This window comes from Sturnus vulgaris, chromosome 3, assembly GCF_052056855.1.
Source record: "Sturnus vulgaris isolate bStuVul1 chromosome 3, bStuVul1.hap1, whole genome shotgun sequence".
Taxonomy (NCBI): domain Eukaryota; kingdom Metazoa; phylum Chordata; class Aves; order Passeriformes; family Sturnidae; genus Sturnus; species Sturnus vulgaris.
The window spans coordinates 80,011,587-80,037,601 of record NC_142245.1 but is presented as its reverse complement, the minus strand read 5'-3'; the positions used below and the strand labels follow the sequence as shown (position 1 = coordinate 80,037,601).

General features: G+C 39.4%; 2 protein-coding genes across 4 annotated transcripts in view; one reads left to right on the top strand and one right to left on the bottom strand.

Annotated features, from left to right (window-relative positions):
* RARS2 (arginyl-tRNA synthetase 2, mitochondrial) overlaps positions 1-17,340 on the bottom strand; it is a 29,408-nt gene extending 12,068 nt beyond the window's left edge. The window contains exons 1-11 of one of the 2 annotated variants that reach the window (XM_014877838.2): positions 17,216-17,340; positions 16,479-16,552; positions 15,761-15,866; positions 12,873-12,956; positions 11,456-11,553; positions 10,293-10,348; positions 8,657-8,740; positions 5,264-5,340; positions 4,014-4,169; positions 2,404-2,510; positions 1,693-1,788 (exon numbers count right to left, since the gene is read on the bottom strand). In XM_014877838.2, coding sequence (XP_014733324.1) covers positions 1,693-1,788; positions 2,404-2,510; positions 4,014-4,169; positions 5,264-5,340; positions 8,657-8,740; positions 10,293-10,348; positions 11,456-11,553; positions 12,873-12,956; positions 15,761-15,866; positions 16,479-16,552; positions 17,216-17,254 — 977 coding nt within the window. In that variant the 5' untranslated portion in view covers positions 17,255-17,340. Of the gene's footprint in view, positions 1-1,692; positions 1,789-2,403; positions 2,511-4,013; positions 4,170-5,263; positions 5,341-8,656; positions 8,741-10,292; positions 10,349-11,455; positions 11,554-12,872; positions 12,957-15,760; positions 15,867-16,478; positions 16,553-16,736; positions 16,854-17,215 lie in introns of those variants that run through there. The other variant, XM_088162069.1, reaches the window with a different exon arrangement.
* A 27-nt stretch (positions 17,341-17,367) lies between these two features.
* ORC3 (origin recognition complex subunit 3) overlaps positions 17,368-26,015 on the top strand; it is a 35,514-nt gene continuing 26,866 nt past the window's right edge. The window contains exons 1-4 of one of the 2 annotated variants that reach the window (XM_014877835.2): positions 17,368-17,625; positions 20,052-20,106; positions 21,783-21,880; positions 25,380-25,524. In XM_014877835.2, the coding sequence (XP_014733321.1) occupies positions 17,602-17,625; positions 20,052-20,106; positions 21,783-21,880; positions 25,380-25,524 (322 nt within the window). In that variant the 5' untranslated portion in view covers positions 17,368-17,601. The remainder of the gene's footprint in view (positions 17,626-20,051; positions 20,107-21,782; positions 21,881-25,379; positions 25,525-26,015) is intronic. The other variant, XM_014877834.2, reaches the window with a different exon arrangement.

Sequence of the window (26,015 nt, the reverse complement as noted above, 5' to 3'; positions counted from 1 at the left end):
GACATGTCTGAAATGTTTTTTTTAAACCACTACTTAAGAAAATTACTGAGGAAACAGTTCATTGGTGCAGAGTAAGTCCAGTGTCTGTCTGCCTGCTGGGAACTGAGAGAAACAACCCTTTCCTGGAAAACTAACCTGGAATTCAGCCTTAGCTTAAATGGTACAAAGCTCATCTACACACACAGGACTGTCACAGGAGAACCATTACCCGTGTATTCCAATCTGAAAAAAGCATTTGCAATTGCACAAGACTTCTTATGGGATGCTTAGGGGAGGAACCAAAGATAAGAAAAGAGAAGGAGATGATGATGACAGGAGTGGGTGCCTTGTAAGCCAAGCTGGTTATATGTTTGCCTAGTTCTGTCCTGCACCTCATCAGCACAGTCTGTCCTGTCTTCCCAACAAACTCCATTTCAAACTCTCCTGGGGTGAGGGAGCTCTCTCCTCAGTGTGCACAGGTATTTGGAGTGTCAGTAACTAGAGCTGGGGACTACAGCTCATGTAGGCCATGCATCTGTGGTGTCAGAGACTGAGTGGACTGGGCATAAGTGAAATGAAGTGATAACAGCTGGAGTCTGACCATGGGTCACAAGGTGTCTCAGCCAACAGCTGGAGTGAGAGCACACACGTCCTCGTATGACTGACAGCAAATATCGAGCTGAATAGCCAAGCAAGTAGGCAAAGTATCCCAGGAAGTCTCCAGATGTGCCTGCAGAGATGAGGCACCCAGAGGACATTGTACTGTTGGCATCAGAGGGTCCAGGCCAGCTGCTGGAGAGACCACAGGGACCTCCAGCTACTGGAGGGATACACAGTGCACGTACAATACATATGTATATTAATTAAATTATTTAATAATACACATATCACATACATAATACAAGTATCTATGTCACCATATCTATCACATACACATACATCTGTTTCTTCACAGGAATAGATACTCAACCTAGCCACCCAGAGGGGAGCAAAATGCCAACTGTGCTGAGTGGTTTTGGCCCTGTGTGTGGGCCTATTGAGATCAGGCACTCATGCTTACTCCTGCTTGACCTGTGGGCGTGGAGCTGTGGCATCTTTGTCTCCTTTTGGCTACAGGATTCAGCAGCTCCCTAAAGTGCAGGACTGACTGTAGCATCTCTCTAATACCCTTGCCCTGAAAAGCTGTGCAGAGTTTACCCTGAGGGCTAGACACTAGATCTATTTACATTCCTGGCACAAAGAAACTGTTAAGGCTTCCATATTAAAATACCCAAGAGGAATTTTAGCATGCTGATGAGATGGCTGAAAAACAGCAATAAAATTGATGTTACAGCACTGGTGGTCCACTGAGTCAATGAAAACATGGCTGAATAAGCAATTTTTCCTGTATCACACCATCAATAAACATTTTAAGCAAAGGTCTTTCTAAAACTTTTATTATTTGGCAACTATTTATTAGATCCAGAGATCCCAGCTTTATTTTCAAAGTTAGTAGCTGGAGAAAGTCTTATGATTTATGCAAAGAGGAGATTTATTAACATTACTGGGGGGGAGGAAAAGTATTTAAAAGCCATTTTCATCCCATCATAGTTACATTGCTGGTTTCACCTACAACTATCCTAGAAATAAAAAGCTTCAAAATCCATGTCATCAGTTATTGATGTGCTCATATCCAAAAGTTCCCTGGCAATGAACACAGATGGACTTACTTGCCTTGTTATATAAAGAGATGTCCCATCACTGCGCATGACAGTGGAAAATGTTGAGAGATCTTTCTTCTCTGAGAGATCCACAATTCCTGTCCCTTTTCTGTAAGTTGAGGGAAAATGCTGATGTCACTGCAAGCTATTTCACAGGTAAGTTCAGGTAAGACTGAGGTCAGAGCCAAAACCAAGGCCTTTTGTCACAAACCCCACTCCCTCTAGACAGTGTCATTCTTCCTCTTTGAGTGACCATCTCCCTTAAGTCTTTCTGAAGAATGTTCCTGTAAGTCTGCTGTCACCACTGCTGATGCCAGGGTGCAGCATGCCCACATTCTGGTGCATTCCCTGATTACAGCTTTCATCCCAGTTTAACCAGGCACCTCTTTAATCAAGGCAAGGATCTCATCTAATTATGCTCATTAAATGGCACACACAGCTACTAAACTAATCAACAGCCTAAAACTCCATTAGGAGTTGAACACGGTCATCGTACCCGATTTGTCAAGGCCAGGCTTCTGTGCTAGTCACAGAAAAGGAAAGTGTAAATTTTAGCTGTGACTGCACAAACCCTGATGGTCTTCTACTAGAACAGCTACCAAAACCATGTAAAGAAAACTCTTCCCCTAGATTATGTACAAACCTCACTCATCTCATCTCATCTTGTTTGAAGTGCAACTGAGATGTTAAATAAACTACACCAATAGACTGAATGAGTTCATACATTGTTTTCTGAAGGAGTCCTTTATCTTCCAACATCTTCAGAACTTCCTGGGCCTTCTCTTGGTAAAATGATTCTCCAGAATATTCATCAAAGTGCACTCCTAGACGCTGAAAAGTTACAAGAATATAAAAGAAGGGTAATATTATTAAGACCAAGGCCAACCATTTTTCTTCAAATTAAGTCAGATGATAGGTCACAGATCAGATACATTGCAAAGATTAATGTTATTCCAGGAAATGTCACTTCATTGTTAAAAGGAAAGGATGCTTGGATTTTGATTTAATCAATTTCTGCATTAGAATGAATCTCTCCCTGAGGAGAGGCTGGATGTAACATTCATGAGGAATTGGGCATAACCTGGTTAGAGCAATTCACACACAAGCTCTGAGGCAAGTCTCTTACTTGCTGTGCTGGAGGTGAGACCAGTGAGCTGCAGAGGAGCTACCTGGACATGAAACCAACCCTATTTTAAAAGGATGCTAAAAGGAATTTTAAAAAGTAAAAGCTGGTCACAATCATTGCTGAGCATACAGAAATCATCATTACCATGAAGGCTGAGGGTACATTCAGAAGAGACAAGATGACCTTAACTGTCAAACCTGGTCAGTTCATCAGTTCAATACTTTTTATTATACAGTTAAATTATACAGTTTAAATGAAACTGGGAGAGAAAGATCCAGCTGTACCAGTCATCATCTGATCAATGATGGGTGATGTTCAAGATGCAGCTGCACAGCCCAGTACCCAATCACCTTCAGAGGTCAGCTTTCCACAAGAATTATCAAGTGTCTCACTTAGGGAGATCTTAATTTAAGAGTACTTTCTTGGCTCCAGTGATGTTTCAGGGAAGAAGTTAAAGCCCAGCCAGGATATCTGGATTATAAACTGCTTCCCAATTTTTCAAAACTAATTTTTTGGTTATGGGCACAAACATGTCCCGTGTAACAGGGGACACTGGCTCCGCTCATGAGATCACTGTGTGCAACAGATGGCTGTATATTAGCTCAACTCCACCTGCAGAGAACTCCTGCTGCTGTAATTTCTTACACCCAATTTAATACGCAACATTAGAACATTATAACATTAGATCAGAAATGTGAAAACAGAGTTATCTTCTAATAAAATTTATTACATGGAAACCGTTTAATTTGGTGGGTTGTTGCTTACTTCAAAGATAAAGCAAAACTGAGCAATATTTATCCAACACTGATTTGCCTTGCTGCTTAGCACCACACTTTGAGCTTCAGGACTTCTGAGAAGTAAGAGTTAGTCTGAAGGCCAGTCACCTGGACACCAGTAAATAAAGTGTATCTAGCATGTCAGCAACTGAAGTGACAGCCTGCTTGGATGAGAAATCAAGTGCTGTGCTGTTTCCAAGCAGAATGAGGGATAGTCTGGCATACTGAGAAAGAGCTTCCCCACAACATTCTAAAGTTTATGGGAAAGGCAATGAATTGATAACATTAGAGCAATCTCTGATCCCAAGTGAGTCCACTGCTTGGCAGTCTCCTAGAGAAAAGGTGCTGTGCACTGTCAATTATGCTGATGAAGCAACAGAGAAAGAAACCCTTTTACCAACAACACAGAAAAAACATTTGGATGATTTGTACCTTATAAATCCGGATGTATTCCTCAATACTGAGGTCTCTAAATTGCTTCCAAATTGACAATGTCTGCTCATCATGTTCCTCCAGTTTTCTAAAGAAATCCTTAGCCAGCTTTTTTGTGTTTTCATCTTCTGCTGCTTTGTTAATCTGCACATACACCTAAAATAGGACACTGAAAATGTTGAAGTAATATAATCGCCTCCTCCAATAAAAACAGTTCTACAAGAACAACACAAATACATTTAAAGATGACACTTTTAACATCAAAATTTTAAAAGACTTGTTAAAGCAACATATTCCCCATTTAAAGAAAGAATGAATGGCCCAAAACCCAATAGGAAAATGTGCAGCTTATCTTGAAAGAAGACTAATGTCCTAATTCCTTACTGCTGTCACTACCATCCTCTTCCTAACCTTGAAACAACTGCAGCAGCAAAATATGGAAGAACTAATTTATGTGTGGAAGGGAACCTATCACGGACTTTTAAAACACAAACATGTCTTCAGAGGACCACAAAAACTGACATTTATGGCAACTGCACTGTCTAAAATTGAGACAGCAGTTGAAGCAGCAAAATCCTTGACAGACTCAGTATTTTACAAGCTTATATTCATAGGAAAGATTGATTTCATACACCAGCAGAAAAAGCACCACTTTGAAACACATCTCAGTTTTTCATACAGCCAGGCATACAGCTGAACCAACACTTAAAAACTGGGAGAAAGTAGTTCGGTCTCAAACAACTACTGTTTTAGACTTTTTTGCATCTTGACTGAATACTGTTTTGTACACCTAAAGGCAATTTTTTTTTTAAGATCATAACGCCGACATGCTACTGCAAAAGCTGGTATTTTGAATTTTGGTGCAAAATTCAAGTATAAAAAAATTTAAATTCTAAGAGCGGACTGAAATTATAAATAAAAATGAAGTAATACACAGTGATGCACAACCCCAAAAATACAATTGCTTCTTGTTTCTCTTTAAATCAGTCCTACAGCTCTAAAACACCTCAGTGTCAAGAATCTATCACTTTAAATCGGCAGGACTCAGGGACGAGGGAACAAGTGAACAAAGTTTACCTGTGCCAACGAAGCTGGCAAGCTCAGATGGAGGCACTTACAAGTACCAAAAGATCAACAAAAGCTAAATACTAACTCAGATGGTATCAGGCATATTTGAATTGAGAAAGCCAACAAACCATAACCTGTTTAATTCTGGAAAGACAAATCTAGTTGGTCTTCTCTGAACTTACCTCAAAAAGGTGCTGCAAAGGACTGGATTTTAGCTTCTCTTTGCTGCCAAAGGATTGGAAACCAACACCCAATAAGCCTTGAATAACAATTACATACATAGTTAGACAACAGACCAGAGTATATTGATAGGTTATTTTTTTAAGTCTAGTCTTAACACTGTAACTTTTTAAAACAATATAAAACTAAACAAAAAGAAAATCAAAAGCATAACTTATTATTCCACTGCATAAACACCACCACCCAGAAATATAATAGCTAGAAAACAGTAAGAAATAGTTGATTTCTCAATTCCTTGTGAAAGGAATTTGTGTTTCTAGACTCGTATAGAAAATTATCTTTTACATAGCAACAAGATGTAAATGAGAAGCCACACAGTGGAAACTGTCCAGCAACAGAACACACTCAAAAGTCCCTGTTTTGCTTCCTCCCTTATTAGTATTATCATTTTAAGGACAATAAGAACTAGGATACAACACAATTCCTCATACCACTCATGCAATGTTTTCAAGGGAAATTTTTGCTGCCTGCTTAGAATATGCAGCTTTTTTTGAGCACCCAGTTTGGCTTCACGACTTTCCAAAAGCCATCTAAAAGAGAAAGAAATCCAAATCCCAATCTTTTTGTCTAAATGACAAGACCCTATTAACTCCTTCAGCAATGCACCAATATTAACTCATCAGTCTCCAAGATTATCTGAGGCTGACTTTAAGGCCAGCTTATTCCTCTGAGCTGACAAGGATCAGGACTAATGTAGGAATAGAATAGGTATGTAGGTACCCCTTTGGGAAACTCTCTGCAACTAAACAAATAGCACTGTCTCAAGAGCTTCCCTCTTAGAAACACTGAGTACAGCTGTACAGAAGAAGGCATGGCAGGCTCTAAGAAAAAGAACAGGTTAGGTTTTAGGAAATAAAATTAGTTTAATCCTATTGAAAGGAAGTTTAGTTAAAGGACAGCTTGTTCTATGAGCAATCAGAGCTGGGTTTCCTAATGACCTCTCTTAGATAGCCAATCTCCAGCACAACTGTCAGCCCTTATTCAACCCAAATCCATCCTTCCACACATTTTCTGTTTTTCTCATGTTATCCCCAGACCTTGTTATGCTCACCAGTTAATGGCAAGATGCAGCACATGTTGGAAGTGATTCTGACTTAGAGGTGCTGACTGGTTAGCCAGTAGGCTAAACACAGAAGTCAACTTTCTCTCCAAGAGGTCAATATATAGTATTTCTACCCCTACTCAGCTGACAACTGTCATAATTCCAAAAGAAATTAATTCTCATGAAAATATTTCTTTGTCAGATCTGGCTGAAGTTGCCCAATGGGTTCAAAATTTATTAGGAGCAGAGTGACAGGAAGACAGATGGACAGATAGTGTGACTGCATAGGCTTTGTTACCTTAAGAAACCTGCCCCAAAACTGCCTAAAGGCTGAGGGTCTCTCTGCTATGTTTCAGGAAAATATGTTTTCAATTCTTACATTTTAAAAGCCTCTGACAATAGCAGTTGTAAAACTAGCTGACAGATTGTTAATTACAGCACTGCTTCTGAGAAAGGACCATTACAGTAATATTGCTATGCTATAACTCTGTGAAGGATGACTATTATTTGTTATAATATCTGCCATATATTTGAGCTGAGCCAGTCCAAACAAAGAGGGGAGTACCTTCTTTGAAAGAAATAGTTGGAACTACTACTAGGTCAAAAGCATGATTCTAAGAGTTGTGTGCTGCACAAATGGCACACATGTTAATAATAGGTATTGTGATCTTTATACCTTCAGGAACCTTTATATTAAAATACATAAAAATTCTTAATATTCAGACTTCAGAGTGCTATTTAATATCTTCAAAGGCAGACTGAATGAGGTCAGCTGAGAAGCCTTTCATCCACATAACATTTCACTGCTTAACTGTCAAGGCCATATTCATTATACAATAGTGTAGTGATAAAATTATATCTAAGGGGCAAACATGAATGAAATATGCAAGGATGAAATTTACTCAATTTTTGGTGAACTCATTCTGTATTCAATTCTTATGAAACAAATCATAAGCGAAGCAAAGCTCTGCTATAAGCTACTGTTTGATCAGGAAAGACAAGCTGCAGGGGAAATACTATAATAAAGAATGTTTTATTACCACTCTCACAGTCCTGAGAGTGTTATACTGCACTGTCTAAAATCCAAGAATTTAGTCTAGAAGGACAACAGGTAGAACTGAATGTATTTTAGTTATCTACACTTATGAATTTGAATATAAAAATGGAGTGAAATTAGGGTACTGACTTTATAAATTTTTAATCCAATTCTGTTCATAAAATTGATTCCTTGATGTCCCCAAAAACAGCAGTACCACTGAAATTGAAGGAAGCAGCATAAGGACTGGAATAACCAAAAGTGACCATTGAACAGACACTTTGTGTTTGCCATTTAAACATCAGTAAATTGACAGTTTCTAGAGCCTACTGCAAAAGAAGTGGGGATTTTTTTATAGTTTTCAGAGGTGTATCAGCTTTCAAGAATGAGGAAGTAGGCATGATTGCCATTTGTTAAATGCCTAAAAATATGCCAGAACCAGGTTTTTGAGGGAAATTAGAAAAGGAGAGGAGAATATAGATCATTTTAAAATGCAAGATTAACAGCAGAAGTGAAAGTTGTGAATGATATGGATGGGTAAGCTGCCATGCCAGAGGAATAGCTATAGATCCAGCAATGGGACATAAATTATCTCTGGTGTGGCAATAAATATCAAACCATGCATGCTCAGCCTGCACTTGAGAGGACATTATAGTCCCCACTGATCTGATGATTTCAGAAGAGATGGGGGTGCCTACATGTGTGCATAGTGGACTGATAGTCTTCTAGTCCCTATTCACTTGCACATTCTCCATCTACACACCTCTCTTCTGCTACATTTTAAGGGGAAACAGAATATTTTGGGGAAAGTGTAGGGATATCTCTAAAGATAAAAACTCTTTGGGCCCCAGTGTGCCAAAATGTGGCTGTTGTGGACATTAATTATACTTTATGACTAATGAGAAAAGGAACAACAACAACCTCAGAACCAAAGAAACAAAATCCAAACCCAAACCAAAACATATAACCCCCAAACTACACATTTAGTCTGAGAGAGGAACTACTCAGGGAGAGAGGGACAGTTGGATAAATTTGGTCCTGTTATTTCTTGGACATCAGTAGAGGTCATACTGCTGATGGATCAGTCTAGATTGTTTTGTTCAGATTTTTTTAAGGAAATGAACTATACATTACCTGCATGGAAACAAGATATCATTCTTTATGAGCACAGAGTGAATCCAATGGGCCTAAAAAACTGAAGCTAGACCATACTATAACATAGAAAGGGACGAAGTATAAAAAAATATTGAAACATACCAAACTGCATGCCCCAGTCACCAAGGTAATTTATTCTTACTACTTCATGTCCCAGCGCAACTTTGAGATTTGCTATAAAATTCCCTGGTAATGAAACAAAAATGATATTATTATTCAGTTGTAGGTAGTCTCTCATCCCTATGGAACAGTTTTCTGGTTTTGTATCATCTGTATTCAAAATGAAGAGGAAAAAAAATCGGATGGAATACTCCACAGGATTTGTTAAAACACCTGACAACTGAAAGCAGCAGTAGCAGTAATAGTAAAAAGCAAGTTCCTTTCTGAGCAGGAAAAGAAAGGCTGTGCATCTGAACAGTGCCACAAAGTGTCTCACACAACAGGGATAAAAACATACACAGGTGGATGTACATGTACATATTGCAAAGTATAAGATCATGAAAAACCTTTTAAAGTCATCTTGTATTCTCACAAATATGCGGCATTATACATAATTCCATCACAGTCAGGCAACCTCATACCAGGTTAGGCAAGCACTCAAAATTCACAAACTGCTGTTAACTGTGATGCTAAAAAGAGAACATCAAGTCCTGAATCTCTATGGACTGTTGAAGCAGTTCTGAGCTCTGCACTTAACAGAATATGCTCCAAACCTCTCTTATCACATAAGGACATATATATAAGTTCCAGCTGCTCTTAAAACAAAATCATCTCTCTCCTGAGCTGTTATAACCTTAGAATTACAAAGAAGAAATATCCACATCCCTTCCTCTATCTTCCTGTACTTCAAGGCTACCTTTTAATTACAATATTGCTGTAAAAGATGCAGAAAGCTCTTTCTTCTTGTATTGTTAAAACACTACATTATAGCTTGCAATTACTTTCCATTCCATTCTCTGTAGTTAATTGTCTTACTCTGGGACAAACATTGATCTACAGAACTATTTCTGAAAGTGTTTTTTTTTCTGCAACAAAGGATCCAGAAATGGCACATAAAAAACCCCAAAATACATCATTTCACTCAACTATCAGTCCATGGAAGAGGCAATTACTTTACGTAATTAATAATTATACATGATGAATTAAGTATAATTAAAAACTAATATATGATTAGATGCAGAGATTTTGTAGGATCTTCTGCTACAACCTATAAATTTTTATTGTGAGATCAGGAAATAAGGGACAAATGCAGTTTTCCATATACCATTAGAACACTGCAGAGTAAATTTATTAATTATTCTATTAGAAATTGCAGCAATTGTCTCAGTAATATTGGCATAAAGTAATTAGCATAAAAAATAGCTTTTTGCAAGACAGCCACCAAGACATAACGATCTGAACTGCTCTGCAGTCCCGTGCAAATTGAGAATTTAAAATTCAAAGGGCTCTCATAACACCTCAATGAAAACTGCCTTGGGTGTCTTTGAAGACCAATTTTAAGCTACTTCATTTAACATTGGCAGTCGTAAAACTATATTATGTGTGACTCAATAAATCTGCCAGCAACACACCACATTCTCTTCTTCACTGCATAATGAGCAGAAAGGTTTTAATTAGCAAGCTGAGCCTGACACGGCCACTCACACCCACACCCGAGGAGTGAAATGTTCCCAGTGCTCCCCTGTCAAGTGAAGCAGACAAAGCAGCTGTCCCAGGAGGCAGTGAAATGCACACTCACCTACTATGGTGGAACGCAGATGTCCTATGTGAAACTTTTTGGCAATATTAGGGGAGCTGTAACAGATTTTTACAAATAACGTTTGTTCAGTGGACAAAACTGCCAGATAACCATGTTAAAAGAATTCAAGCCATGAATCTAGAAGTGCTGGAATAAAAGCTCCATTTTCAATTTTCCCATAAGATTCTGACTAGCTTCTGTCCTAGACAGCAAGTTTTCCTATCCAACCAGCTTTCCCTCTACTATCAATTAACAGACAGCGTTGTGGTTAAACCACCCCACAAACCAACTCAACAACAACAAAAAGATCTAATCAAAGCCCAGCTGTACTAGTGACAAAGAATCAAAAATATATTCTCATTTTTTACATGTTTTGGACATATGGATCATTCTCCTCATGTCTTTTTCAGAGATAAACCAGCATGAGAGATGTTGTGTACAAGGATCAGTAACCAAAATTATATCTTTCCAGCAATGCCCACATCCACAAAGAAAAACAACAACAAAAACCTCCCTACACAATTGTTTGCCCAGATTTAAAAAGTTCAGCTATGAAAATTCAACCTTCAAATTAAGGTCAAGTTCTTACTTTCCATGACTATAGAAGCCTGCAGAGGGAATATTACTCAATGAAAACACTTATACATAAAAAATCTCAGTCAGCCACTTTTCATTCCATCAGCAGGTGAAAGTCAACAGAATTGCACTGGAAAAAAATTTTGGGGGCAGTAAGTAAGAACAAAATTTAGCCAGACAAACGCCTGCCTGCTTTAACAAGTCAGGGAAGAAGGTATTAAGGTGCAAAAAGAAATGGATTAGTGCCTGGAAATTCAGATTTTGTTTCTTCGTAACAAAATAAAAAGCAGCTTTCTTAAAAACTGAATGCTACTATGTGTTAAATGAGAATATTCTTAATGGAGGGCTGTGTAAGGCATGAACTCTTTAAATACCAAATTTAAAAGCCTGCTTAAAGCCTCGAATCCCTGAATATAATTTATATTCTACTTGGTGACTATATCGGATTGTCAAGTACAGCTGAATATAATACTGATTAATACAGTTTAACATACAGGCACCACACTTTACAGCAATGAATATTAACCAGAAAATATCAATGAGCAGACAAGGCAACTGTCTCAAAGGACCCCCTCAGATGTGCTCACCTGAACTCAATCACTGCCTTTTGTCTGGGAACTGTAGAGAAAAGTTCACTTTTTACTCCATACTCTGAGCCATCTTTCCACACCTGATGCAGCACAGTCTAAAGTACAATTTAAAACAAAACAAAACAAAACACACACACATAAAAAAGTTTAATCAACAGAAAGCATTGCCAGGAAAACTGTTTACCAGGCACAAAGGAGACTGATCCCACATCCTTTATTCACATTAATAATTAGATGGCTGCTTTGCCAAGAAAACAAGGTCTCATATGCAGATAAAAATGCCACTAACTTTTGAAAGCTGTATTTGATCAAATAAAAAATTTAAGAGAAATTGTAGGCAGAGTTTTGGTGAAAATTGAGGCTGAACTTTGTGAAAACCTTCTACTCTTTTAGCACCAAAGAAAGCCAACTCTTCAATCCTAGTGTGTCCAAACAACTCTTCTTTCTCTCTCCCACCTGCAAGTATGTAAGGCCAGTATGAGTGATCTGTACTAAAAAAATCTCTGTTTTGAAAGCCTGGAGACTGTGTAAAATGCCTTAGAATATCCCTCAAGACAGTCTGTGTGAGTATTATCAGTAATGTGCCATAGCACAAGTCAGCCCCTACAAAAACTGAAATGTGTAAGGTCACACAAGCCAATGCACTACAGACCTCATCTATGCAGCACATGAACTGGACAAGCTTCCTGAAGATAACAGAAGCCTTTAACAAAGGGAAATAAAGTGGAAATCTCACTTCATTCAATGGGAATTTTTCTCATTTTTCCCACTCAAAAAATCACTTCTTTTCTGCAACAGCTATTGATTTTTTTAAAAAGGAATATCATCTGCAAAAAAACCTTTAATTCTCTTCTTATTATGACACCATCTAAGAAGTCAAGCTAGACACATACACAAAATTTACTTATAGACCTATCTGTAATAGCCACTGGCTTAGTTACAAGCTATATGTATACTTCAGTCAGGATATTGAGGAATACATCTTCCCTTTGGGAATTTTTTCCCCTTGATTGTTTTTTTTTCAGCAAAGTGTGTAATGAAAGATCTGCTATCAAATACTTCTATGTCAGGTAAAACTAAGAGTATTTACAAGATCAAAACTTTAGAGTTGTACACTGTAAGAACTCAAAGTAGGTGCAAATAACTCTGCATTTTAAAGGCAGAGAGAGGAAAGAAGAAGAGTTATGATTATCAGTGAACAGTAGATGCGTTATTTCCTCACAGGAAGAAACTTTATTGAGCCTCATTTCAAATTCTAGGCCTACATAACAAAGCAACAGGGATCCTCAGGGAAAACTTGTGAAAAGACAAGTTTTACATAGAAAATACCTTCCTAAGACAATAGTAGGCATTCTGTAGTTTTATATTGAGAAAATCTATTTTTACCTTAAAGCACTTGAAAGACACTACTCACCTTTGCTAATAATTCCCTGTTTATTGTAAAATTCACCGTTCCTGGACCAGCGCTGATCTCACTCACTACTGAATCACATTTTAGCTAAGAGAATAAAACAAAACAGAAACTCTAAATGAAAACAGTTGGACTGGAAAACTGTAATTCAATACACTGTGAATATTAATTTAATCCACTGTAAACATTAAGTGTTATTTATTTGTTTGAAGCAATCATAAGGGATCATTTCACCAATACTGTTGGAAAAGGGACTATTTTATTATTTCCAATTCATGCTCTATAAGTTCTGAATATAACTCAACTGAAAATGCCACACATATGTTCCACTTCAGACCCTGCTTGTGCACAGTCTCTGTTTTCTTTTGATTGGGAGCAGTAGCTGAACTCTTTGTACAGACAAAAGCTGAGATACATTTGACAACTTACACAGTAGCTGCCAGCACTTAACAACAAAAAAAAAAGTTTAGTGACAACATTCTGCGGTACCCAGTGTCACAAAATAAAGATATTAAAGGCCAAGTTATTAAAAATTTCATTTACAATTTCCATAAGGCACATATCTTGAACATTCTGAACCCATAAGGTGTATTTGGCCAACCAACACCTAATGTCAACACAAATTTGGGTCTCTTCACAGGCCAAGAGGTTTAGACCTCAACCTGTCACGTTTGAGAGTTTCTTATTAAACTAGCTGTCTTTCATAGTCAAAAAGTTGTCTGAAAGAAAGGAAAAAGAGGGATGGAAAGCATATAAAAATATGACACAATCACCTTCTCACTGGCTCGGTATCTAAGAGAGGCAAGCTGTGCATTCCTACTGAAGCTCATCACCATGAAGAGGAAATTGTACCCCCATGCTAAGTCTCCAGCTTAAGACAGTGACCTAACCAGGAGAAATCATAGCTAGCTTTGATATTCTTTTATTTTCACAAGCTCTGATAATAACAAATTCCAATGCTAACTCACAAGCTATGGGAAAAAAAACATTTATTGTGTTGACACTGAATCTTCCACCTTACTGTTTTACAAATGGTCCTTTCTACTTATGGGGCAGAGAGGAAACAAACCCACTGGACTTTCTCCACAACATTTGTTCTGATAAATGTTTTCTACATTATCTGTCATTTGTCTTGTCAGTAGTTTTTATTTCTCTTTAATAAGAGTGCTCATTTGTCCTCTCCACAGCTTTAACAACCTCTTCCCCAAGTGCCCTGTGGTCCTTTACTGAACAGGTAAGCCTTTGTGCCCAAGGCTTGGACTAGGATGCCATTGTGCAGTACAGAAGCACTAAAAAACCCAACACAGTGTCCCCTCCACAAAGAACTAACAATACAAAAATAAAACAAGAATCAGCCAGACAAATGAAATCAAAAGCCCATGGAAACAAGACCCTTCTGACCTTTCTGACAGACAATTTTCAATACTTGAGAGCACATTGCTTCATTGCTGCCTTGTTATTTAGGCTATTTTAGTCAACTGGAAAAATTTCTCTTTTTGTCCAACCTAAATACCTGTATTTCAAACATTGTGGCCCATTTCCTCAGAAGAGACTAAGAGCATTCTGTTGAACCTTAAGGCACCCCATGAACTGTTTATCATGACAAAAACTGGCAACTGCCTGCATTTTTCTGTCTCTCTGCTACTTTTTGATACATGGTTATATTTTGCTAGTTTATACACTTCTTTGGAGATGACACACCAATCTAAACAAGTTGAACTTATGTATCTTATTTATTCAACAAAATAAATACATTTCATTTATTCAACAAAAAACCCCATTCCCTAGAGATGATGGATTTTTATTCTCCTTTGTCTAACTGGCATGGTCTATTTAGTTTGGGAGTCTATTGATGGTCTATTCTTCTTTACTGTTAGAATTGCTCCTCCATGTAAAGCTGTAGGGATAAATGTTTCAGGATTATTTACTGAGCCACAAACGATTAAGAAGGGAGGAAACTTGCAGCTTCTTAAACACTGGGAATAGCAGCTGTTTTTAAAATGACACACAAGGAAAAAAATAAAACTAGTTACTGTGATGATACAGTCACTGAAACAGAGTGAGAGAGAGACTGTCAAATCCTTGGAGGCTTTTAACACCTCATTGGATTTCAAAAGTCCTCAGCAACTTCATCCAAAACAGCTGCACTGGAGAGGATATGAGAATAGATAACTTCCAGAGGTCCTTCCCAACATGAATTATTTCATGTTTCTAGATCATCTTGCAGTTGTTTCAGAACTTTCTGTTGTATATCTGCGCATCATTAGCTCTTCTTCCACCCGAGTCAGAATATTTATCTTACTAGAACAGGCCCAAGACATGGATAACTTCAATACTTCAGCAGTGAAGAATGACGTGAGAAATAGTTTAACTCCTCAGTAGTATTATAACTGGTTTCACTTGTCGCTTTTTCAGTATTAACACCCCAGCTGCTGCCATCTCCCAAACTAGCACAACTGAAAAAACTGCTGTTCCAAGAAAACTTAATTTGAAACAGGAAAGGATTTGAAAGTTAGGCCTACCTGTCCCACAAGCCAACTTTATCTATTGCATCACCAGAACTGGGTTTTGCAGTCTTTGGTTTTCCAAGCTACCACACATTCAATTTCTTCCTCAAGTGCTGGGCAACCCTTTAGACACTCACCTAACTTCACCAGCACTATTTACTTTAAACTGTTTGCAAATAACAATTTCACAAGAACCTTAATTGAAGCTGCTTCTCCAATTCCCTGTGAAGATGCTGTGTACAATTACAGCAAGTACAGTCATCAAACTACTTTGACCCAAAGAGATGCCTGAAGAAAGAGTCCTTTTTTATCTTATTAGGCCCCTTACACCTCTAGTCTGCAAGTTCATTATTACATAAATATATGATGAGTTCATTGGCATACCCTTTCAGCAAGCTGCTGAGCTTGAAGATGCAGGTCTTGTGCTGAGCAATCACTAGAACTGTTTTCTATCACGGAAGCAATGGAGACCTGGAAATCAGCAACGTGCCTGAAAAAAAAAACCCACAACATATGAAAATCAGGGAGAAAACCTGCTGAAATGCTGGGGAAATGTGGCAGATCCAAGCTGACTCTGCATATGACAAGTGTAATTGCCAATCATAACCCAGTCACAAATATCTGGAGTCATTATATTTAGAAAGCTGGACTAGAAAGCCAAATATCACCTTTGCACTAATACGATCAGAAAGCAGATATGGTGAGAACACCACCTCAGAATAAACAAAAACTATGCTCATGAATGAGTAAAATGTATTTGCTAACATTACTGCAACTCCTGAGCAGGACACTGAAAAAAAAATCCCATGTAACTTCGCATTGGCTCTAAGCAGTTTCACATTCAGATCACCAGTGTTGAAGCATTTGCCATCCATGCACTGCCATTAATTTGTACAGCCTTGTAAGCAATTATATTTACTTTGAGCTTTCTTGAAAAAACACAAGGATTTAATTCAATTAAACTATCTTATAATTACATTGGTATAAAAGGTTTGGGGTTTTCTGTTTTTTCCCTAAAGTCTTGTTAAGCTTTTGCAGTAATAAGCATGACATAAAATAATAAAACATGACCAGCACTGTAAGATAAAATGTAAACAACTACCGTTTTTTGGAGACAGGAACTGCGGATATGGACTTTATTAGATTCTCTGGCGGCAGATCCAAAACTTTTGAAAGCTAAATTGAAAATAAATAAAAAAAAATTGACTTAAGCAAAGAGACAAAGGTCCAAGAAAAAATACTGCTCCCCGTTTAAATACCCACGGGGAATGCAGCTTTTATATCTGAAATCTAGTTTCAGTCCATGTAAAAAAAAGTAAAGATTTCATAACTATTATGAACAATATAATAAAATACAAACCTAAGATATGTTAAAGGAGCCTTAGAAAAAAGGCAAGGCAAAACACCAGAGTTGATTTTTTTTTTTTTTCTCATGAAGGATCCCATCGAACCCATTATGGACTGAAGTATACATGGAATGACAGAATGGTTTGGATTAGCAGGGACCTTAAAGATCTTCTCGTTCCAAGCCCTGCCATGTACAGGGACAGGACACCTTCCACAGCAGGCCAGGCTGCCCAGAGCCCCATCCACTCTGGCCCGGAACGTTTCCAGGGATGGCAGCCATTCCTCCCGCACTCCATCCTAATCCCGCGGGAAACCCCAAAGCGCGCCCCGGGCAGGGGCGGGGCGGGACAGCGCGCGCCGAGACCGCGGCACAGGGTCGCGCCCACTGTGGGACGCCCGGGCAGGGGGGACCCGGTGTGAGGGCATGGAGGGGACATCTGGTTCAAGGGGCGCTCCCGCTCCGCGCCAGCCATGGGAAGGAGCGGAGCGTACCTGGGAAGCAATGCTCCTCCGGAAGGAACCTGCTGCCATAGCTACACTGCCCGGCGGAAGCTCCACGGCCGACCCTTCTCCCCCCCGCCCCGCTCCTTTCTGCCCGCCCAGGGGCGGGCTGGGCCGTACCATTCTCAGCTTACAGGGGGAGGAGACCATTGGTTGCGCTGGGGGTGGAGGAATCGTGGGGCTCAGGGCAGAGGGGGCCGTACCACTGTTCAGGGAAGGGAGGGGAGCTGCGCGGGGACGCGCAGGGAGGTGGGCGGCGCGTCGGGAGCGCGGTGCGTCGGGAGGGCGCCTACGCGGGAACTGCTCCTCCTCCTCCTCCTCCTCCTCCTCCTCCTCCTGCTGCTGCTGCTCTCTGGTAGCGGCGGGCGCGGGGCAGCATGAGCACGTGTTCCGTATCCAAGGTGAGGAGCGGGAGAGAGCGGGGAGGGCTCCCCAGGGAACAGCGCGGCCTGTGCGGGAGCTGGACCCGCGGCATCGTCCGCCGTGTTCTGCGCCCGCTCCTCCTCCCGCCTCCCGCAGCCGCTGCCTTTCCCGCCTCCCTGGTGCCCAGGCTCCCGGTTGTCCTGTTCCGCTGCCCGCCCCTTCCCAAAGCCTTTCTGGCTCGTCATCCGTGCCCGGCCTCGCTTCGCCCAAGGCGCTGTTTGCCCTCGCCGCAGTCCCACAGAATCACGGAGTATCCTGGGTTGGAAGGAACCGCAAGGACCATCGAGTCCAGCTCTTATCCCTGCACAGGGCTGCCCTAGAGTCACACCGTGAGGGCTGAGTGACCCCGCAGTGTCACCTGCCCGCTGCCTTCTTGCCACAACAAAACCCATTCCGACTTAGAGTAAATTTCGCCCAGAACAGAGCCAAGGGTGCTGTGGCTGTGGGCTTTGTCGCTTCCAGATGAAGTCTGGTGGCAGTGCTTGCTGCCACACTCATTGCTTCACCCACCCACTCCTCCGCCCCAAAACTAATAGAATTAAAAGTCTCCCACATGTAACTTTAAATGCCTGTTATTGCCTTGATGTTTCCGAATTGAGAACTTTTATGTGAGCTGTGTTCAGGGTGGGCGGTAGGGATAGTGCATTCATCAGAGTGTCAATGAATAGCGAGATTGAAATGTTGCATTGAAACATTTAACTTATTTCCTCTCTTGCTTGATCATACAGTGAACAGCAGCAGTTCTTCACAGCGTGTGTTTATCATCACGGGAAGACTCCTGCCCCCTTCCATTGTTTTTCACTGAGTTTTGATAAGCAGCTGCGTCCTTTGGTGTGGAAGGCATTGTGCAGATTATTACTTCCAGAAGTGAAGTGCTTCCAAACAAACTTAAAACTTAATGTGAAACAGGTGGATTTCACTTTTGACAATGGCTGTTGCCTGATAGTTTGGCAGTGAATCATGTCCCCTCACCTTGCCTCCCACATTTTATATATAGTACTTCTTTGCAGTTTTCTATTCCAGTCTCAGCCACATGCAGTGGTGTGGAAAAGCCATTGTTTGCAAAGCATTCAGCAGTATTTGTGTTTGGTTTGATTAAGCATCCATTCTCCTTTTGTGTACACGATTTATACTTTCTGTGACCAATTCCATTTGTGCACACAGCAGCACAAATAAATCTGTAGGACACCTTTTTGCAGTGGAATTGTTCCAGAATGTTTAGCACTTGTACAATAACCACTACTTTTGTCCAACTGTTTTTAAATGGTCCTTAATATACGTGGTAAAATTGAATCTATCTGAAAGCATCTCCAGTTCCTGAGGCTGTTTTTCAGAGAGGGTCAATGTAAATGTTGGTGTTTTACTGCAATTTCTTATTTGTGTGAGAAAGGAAATAATGTGTCTGAAGTCACTCGACAGACTGGTGACTGTGAGCAAAATTGAACATACCTCTGGTGTTTGATTTTCACTACATCATTCTTACTGTAGTGGCTGAACTATTCTAGGCTGAGTTCAGTAAATCCTTGTGTAAGCATCTCCATTTAGAAATATGGGATTGAATCAGTCTATTTCCAGCACTTAGGTGTTTCCTTCCCCCTTGCAGCAGGACAAGAAATTCATAGTGAGAGTTGGGCAGTGCATGTGATTTCTAATATATAGGAAATCTTTACAACTCTTCAAAAGAGATGAGCTTCTGTAGAAAGGATTGAGGAAGAAATTTCAGATTTTCTAGAAGAAAATGAAAAAAAATCTTCAAGAACTCAAAGCCTAATACTTGTGTGATAAAATAGGTCTGACTGGGAGATGACTTCTCTGTACAGGAATTCCTTGGAACAGAGGGTTTTATATGAACCTCTCCCAAACATTTGTCATTCTGATTCTAACCATCTACTTTTTTTGCGTTGGGATGCAGTTCACTGTGGCTTGGGCATGTCATTTCTTTTTATAAGTGATTTAATAATACTCATTGCGTTATTCTGGATTGTGTTTTCCATTCATCTCAGCCTCTTGCCTTTTGTTTTGTTTTTAACTGAAGCTGTCCTGAGAAAACTGTACTGATGTGTCCCCAGGGAATAATTTCCTTTTAATTCTAAACCTGTTGGAGGTTTTGAGAAGTTTTAAAAATCTGCTACTGGCCCAGTTGATGGTTGAATTGCAAAACATAGTGGAAAGATGAAAAAATTCCTAACAAGTGTGCTGGGTTACTGCTTCCACTAGTGTTCCAATTTGAAACAGAAATATAAAGGGACAATATGTAACTTGATATTCTTAAGAGGCTGGCAATTCAGTGCAAATTATTGGTTTAATGGAGCACTGAAATAAAAGGACAATGAAGTGGCCTCTGGAGCCAGTCAGATTGATGTTTGTATTGAAGTTTATTTGGGGTTTTTTTGCTGTTCTCCAGGGCTGCTTTGTTTTTAAACCAACTACCAAGAAGAGAAGATTGTCTGAGAAAAAAGGTTAGTGCATTTTCATTTATGTTTCTGTTTTTGAGAAGAGTTAATCCTGAAAGGTTCATCACATCTGATTGAGTTCATATAATGAGTTCTGTCATAGCTGTCTGAGGTTTTCTCTTACTCCTTGATTGCTGAAAACTCATTTCTTTGGAAGAATGCAAGCAAATTATTGGCTTGAATAAACGCTGGACTTTTTTTTATCTCCAGCAATCAAGATTGTATAGCCATCTTTGTCCTTGCACATTTTTTTTACAAGAGGACTCCTCACCATGCTACCATAAGTTTTTTACTAGCAGACAAACAATTCACCTGAAGGTCTGAATGAGCCATTTTTAAGCTGTGGGAGTCAGAAATTATATCCCATGCAGAAATCTCACATTCTGGGTATTTTGCCTAAGTTTCTTATGGAAAAGAAGGAAGAATAGTATTTGCTGTATACGTTTTCTCTAGATGTGTATGGGGTCGGTTTTCATTTGAGGACTGACTCTTCTTGGAACCAGAAATAATGCATCTCAAATAATTGCTATTTGAGACTCAACTGGGAAACTTACTGTTTTTTTCCCAGGTTAAACTACTTTTATCATCATTAGAGCTATCAAAAGGTATGACAATTTATATGAAAAAGAGGAAAGTAATGAGACCAGATTTTTGTTATTGCAACAACCAAGGCCTGTGCATTTGCACCGCATTGAAATTTTATCCCTTACTGGATATTATGTTTCTGTTTTTGCAAGATTAGAAATGCTTGGATAAACTGCTAAGCATATTGTTCTAGTTAGCAAATGCTTTGAGGTGGAAAAGTAAATTTAACTGGACTAGCCCTAAAAGAGTAAAAGAGAGAGGCAGAGGTGAGCTGGCTTGGCTTTTCACAGCAGTTGGTTAAAGTGGTATTCTAAAACATGTACTTGGATGTGCTTCTGTCCAGTCTGAAGCCCAGTCCTGTCCAAAATGAAGTTTTAGTTGTGAAACTCCTCTGCATCAATAGTTGATGATACTGTCATACCCCACAAAAGGTCTTTTGAGGACATTTGTGCCTATAGTTTGAATTTTGGTAGTGAAAAAAGGATATTATGCCTTGGTATGTTACCAGATAATGTGGTGGTTGGTTTTTCTTCAACTAAAAGTCTAAGATCTGTGTAATCAGAGTTGGTTATGTATTCTAAGTGATTTTTCTTAGAGATACAAATGAGATGATAGGTGAGACAATGGAAATGGAGCAATGTCCCTCATTTGTCATTTAGAGACCTGTTTCGGGTGAGTTTAGTGCTTTAGGAGATTATGCTCATCAACTGGCTCTTTTCTAGACATCAAGGCACTGCTGGTGCTCCATTGAATGCCAATCAAGTAGACCCACAAAGCTTGCTGAAACCAGAGAAAGATGATGATGATTGTTTTACTTTAATAATAAAGGCTGTTTGCTCTGATTTAGTCTTCAGCTTATCTGGGACTTGAGATAGAAGCTTCTTCTTTACCTTTTGCCTGCATACTTGGGTAATAGATTGTGCTTGTTCCCTTGCTTATTCTACCAAATACCAGAAATTAATTAATTGCTTAAGAGAAAAGTGATCTCCCTGAAATATGTATATATACAGTTGGTGCTTTGTTTTATTCTCAGGAAAAAAAAAAGGTTTTGTTTTCGTGAGCTTATTTGTGTTTTCCTTTGCCTTCTGTGTTTCCAGCTCATGATTTCAGAAGCACAAGTGATGATTCAGAGGATACTGAGCTACGGTTTGTCACTTGTCAGTCTTTATGGAACCAGGTCAAATCCGAAACACAGGTGATTCTTGTGCCTCCCACTAAAATGGTGTTTTGTATTTGTAACAATACTGCTTGCTTCTTTGTTTCTGGGGATCTTTTTGAGGTCCTTAAAAGTGCATGGCAGTTAGTTAAAGCAGTAGGAGCGCCAGAAATATTGACTGTCCAGAATATAAAGTAGTAATAAGAAATGCATCAAGTACACATTACTTGTAACCACATAACTGTACACTTTTGCTGCTTCAAGCTGCTGCTTCTAAGCTTCTCTTCCTAGTAATTGTCTTCTTTATTACCTCCTGGCATACTGTTTTTTCCAATTTAGTTATTACTTGGCAGCCCTCTGAGGATTTTAGGCTGATCTTGACTTCAATGTTCCAGAATTCATACACAGCAGCCCAGGATTCACAGTGGATTTATGTGAACACAGCTGCATGGATGTCAAATACGAAATGACACTGCTGCAAATACAGCCTATTGAATCAGTATGGATGGTGTGAATGGGGTCAGAGTTAATTTCATACTGAACTGTGGCCTCCTGGCTGTTATGTGTTACATGGCATGCTGTTGTTGTGTCTCTATAGCCAGCTGGCTTGCATTATAGTATGAATAATTGCTTCCATACAGCAGAGATTTCCTCCCCTCCTCTATTCAGTGTCACAGATTCTAGGCAAGTATTTCATATTCTTCTGCTTGCTCTTGGGCTCTTTACACATTAGGAGGTCTTTTTTTTCCTGGAGTTTGTTTTGGGATGTGCAGTAGAAGCCAGATGGATATAGCTTAAAATCTGGACCCTTGAGCTAAGCTCATAAATTCCTCTAATTCTGTTCCAACCCTTGTTTTCTTTCAGGCTGTTAGGAGTTTTCTAGATACTTTCTTCTGGTCTTACTCCTCCTGATGGAAGACAGTTCCTCCTATACTGACATATTGATATGAGCATTTCCTTAGAGTTAGAATTGCCCAAGGGCAGATTATGTGCAGTTATTTCTGCTGCTACACAGAGAATTTTCTTCATACTGTTTCTGGTCTATCTGTGATAACTTTTCTACTGAGTTTTGAATCGTCATCCTTTTATCCCAGTGTTTGCAAACTTGGAGCTGGTGGTTGTTCTTACATGTAAAACAGTGTGATAATTTAGATTGGAAGGGGCCTTAGAAAGTCTCAAGCCTGAATTCCTCCAAGCAGCATCATCTGTGAGGTCAGACTAGATAGGTGAGGGCTTTAGCTAGTCAGGATTTCATTTCTTATGTGTTTTCAACACACATACCTGATCTGTGGCAGAGTACATGGGAAGCATGTGGCTTCATGTGGCTTGCTGGTTTGGGCTTTTATTCCAGGGATTCTGCTAGTGTGCTAAGGGAGCCTAGCAGGAAATTCTCCAAAGGTTTTGCCAGGGCCCTGCTGCCTGGTGATTTGTTGGCAGGCCTTGTGCTTACGCTGGTGTTTTCTTTGTTCTCTGGTATCTGCCTGAGGTGTTCAGAAGAGGATTTGCCCTCCAAGGCACTTTATTGTAGAGCACTCTTGGCCTTTGTAGGTCCATCATAAACTGCTGTGGTTGTAGCAGCACCATCTGTCATCTGGTGATGACATCCTTTCACACTTCTCACAACTGAAAAGCTGACAAAAGTGTGGCAGGAACTGCCCTTTGTTTTTGGAGGGTGGAATTTTGGACTTTTTTTTGTTTCAGTATTGCAAGGTATCTCAGTTTTGACTCCTGCTGTCAGAAGTGGTCTTGCAAATTTCTTATGATAAATCTCATCAAGGACTTACAGAAGCTTTCTTTTCATGTAGGCGAGAATTCATTCTACCAACATCTGGGCTAGAAACAAAAAGGCAAAGCGCAGGGCTAAAATACAGTAATTTTTGCTCTAATATGAAGATAATGGTTTTCAGACCACATAACAAGTAGTCATGACAAAATCTGGTGTTGTGGCAGTAACTGAACTTCCAGTTCCTGTGACTTTTCCAGAGTGAGAATGCCATGTAAGTAAGTGACTTGGTCACTTGAGATGCAGAGCAGCCTGGTGAACTTTCTGGAACATTCTCAAAACAATTCTGTAACAAAGTTGTTTTGACAAGAAAAGACTGATGTATTTTAAGAAAGCTAGGTAAATGTGTAATGCTATGGCAGACTGAATTCCATTGTCACAAATGCACAGTGGAAGAAATAATATATACCAGAGTAAGAATTGAGGTTCTTTTTAGGTCAGCTTAGCAAAAACAATAGTGATCACAGGAAGTTTAGGGTTTTATGGAATCTGAAACAGAAGTTTGGAGGATTGTTAAAGGATCTGTGGTAATACAGGAGTTGTTACAATGGTGTTATAACACTGATGGTGTAAATTCTTTCAAAAATGTCACGCTACAATTTGTCCTTAGTTACATAGATTTTTTCAGGTTCAGAGCTGCACAATCAACATCAGGCCAGAAAAATATCCTTCAATAAGTGGAGGATGAAAAGACTAAAATTACTTTGTGTACAGTTTTATCAGTTGTTTAGGAGACCAACAGAGGCCCTTCTGTATAATGGAAACGGGGTTCAGGCTATTGAGCAGGAATCATGTGCAGTCTCCTGGAGATGTGACAGTCACTCTTTGATAGTGGCCTCTTCAATGCTGCTAGAGACTGCCTTTGCCACTTTGCTTAAAATCAAGCTCACAGCTGTGTGTGTCACTTTTTGTTGATAATAAGTCTTGATGATGATTTTGTTTGGAGCAAGGGTTTAATCTTGTTTCTAACATGTGCATTCTGGAGTACATAAATTGATATCCTGAACTTCAGAGTACAGGAGGTTTTATTGTCTGTTCTAGCAGGAGGCATATTTTGGTTTAGGGACAGATTTTCAAAGGCACACAGATTAAAAAAAAGAAATACAAAATGCTGCAGACATATATTTGCCTTTAAAAGCTTTATCTCCCCCTGCTTTGTTTCACCTTTTCGTGTGTTCCTGCTTATACAAATTGTTGTGTGGAAATCATCCTGAAGGTCAAAAGACAGTGTAGCAAACATGGGAGACACATGGTTTAGTATTTTTCCTATAAAACATATTTATTTATTTCCTTTATTACTATTTTTACTTCTTTCATCCCAAATTAGATTTGGAGGAGCAGAATATTTGTTCTCATTTAGATATCTCAGAAAAATGCTTACAAGTGTTTTGTAAGGTGGGAAGGAAGAATAGGAATTTCCATGAGCATTGTTCCAGAAACTAATTATATTATTTTTCTCTGCCTACGTCACTGAGGCTTTTTCTCCTCCTTTAAAGCCTGTGGTGCTTTAAAGTACCACAGAAAAACCTATTTGCTTTTCAAATTATTCTTGAGGCACTTGACCAGAAGTTCCAAGATGGGAACTGTCTTTGTTCGCCACACAATGCGTAAGTTCGTGTCGTTTATAGATCACAGGAAAGCTTAAACCCCTGGAGTTTTAAGGGTTAAAGATGATGCAGGAAAGGAGTAGAAAAAGGAAGATACAGAGGTGTTTTCACATTTTTATAGATGAATTCTCTCTGTGTATGTTTGCAGCGGATACAGGAAGACTTGAATAAGCAGCTGCTTGAGAATCTGGTGAGTTTTTTGAGCAGGTCTCATTCTGACTTTCAAGAGAAGACAACAGAATGGACTTGCAGGATGAAGTTCAGAGAAATCCCTACTGCAGCTCTTGTCTTAGGTAATTTTTTTAAAAACATTTTTTGTAATGTATATCTGATTAAAACTCACAGACACATCAAAGAAACTTACTGAGTTCCAGCAATTACTGTGAGCAATATCAGCTTCAAACATGTCAACAGAAGAGATTGGGCAGGGAGAAGGAAGTCAGATAAAACCTCCTTCCCCTTTTGTCTATGTTGCTTAATAGTCCAGTAAGTCAACAACTCCCCTGCAGGTCTCTCTGAAGCAGCTGGTAGTGATTTGGGGTTTTTTTGTTCCAGGCACTGGAGATAACTTTGATCATGTCCTCGTTTCTGCCACCAGCATGCTTGATGGTTTCTACAACTTAACCATGATACAGCTTCTGTATTTCTGATGTGTGTTCTTGCATGCATCTTTTTATGTATAGGAAAGTAGTGTCTTTATCTTGGGAAAAGAGCAGAGAGTGAAGAAAATAGTTGGAGATGAAGTTAGTAAAGTTCTGAAGTCCTTTTATTTTTTCTTCCTTTC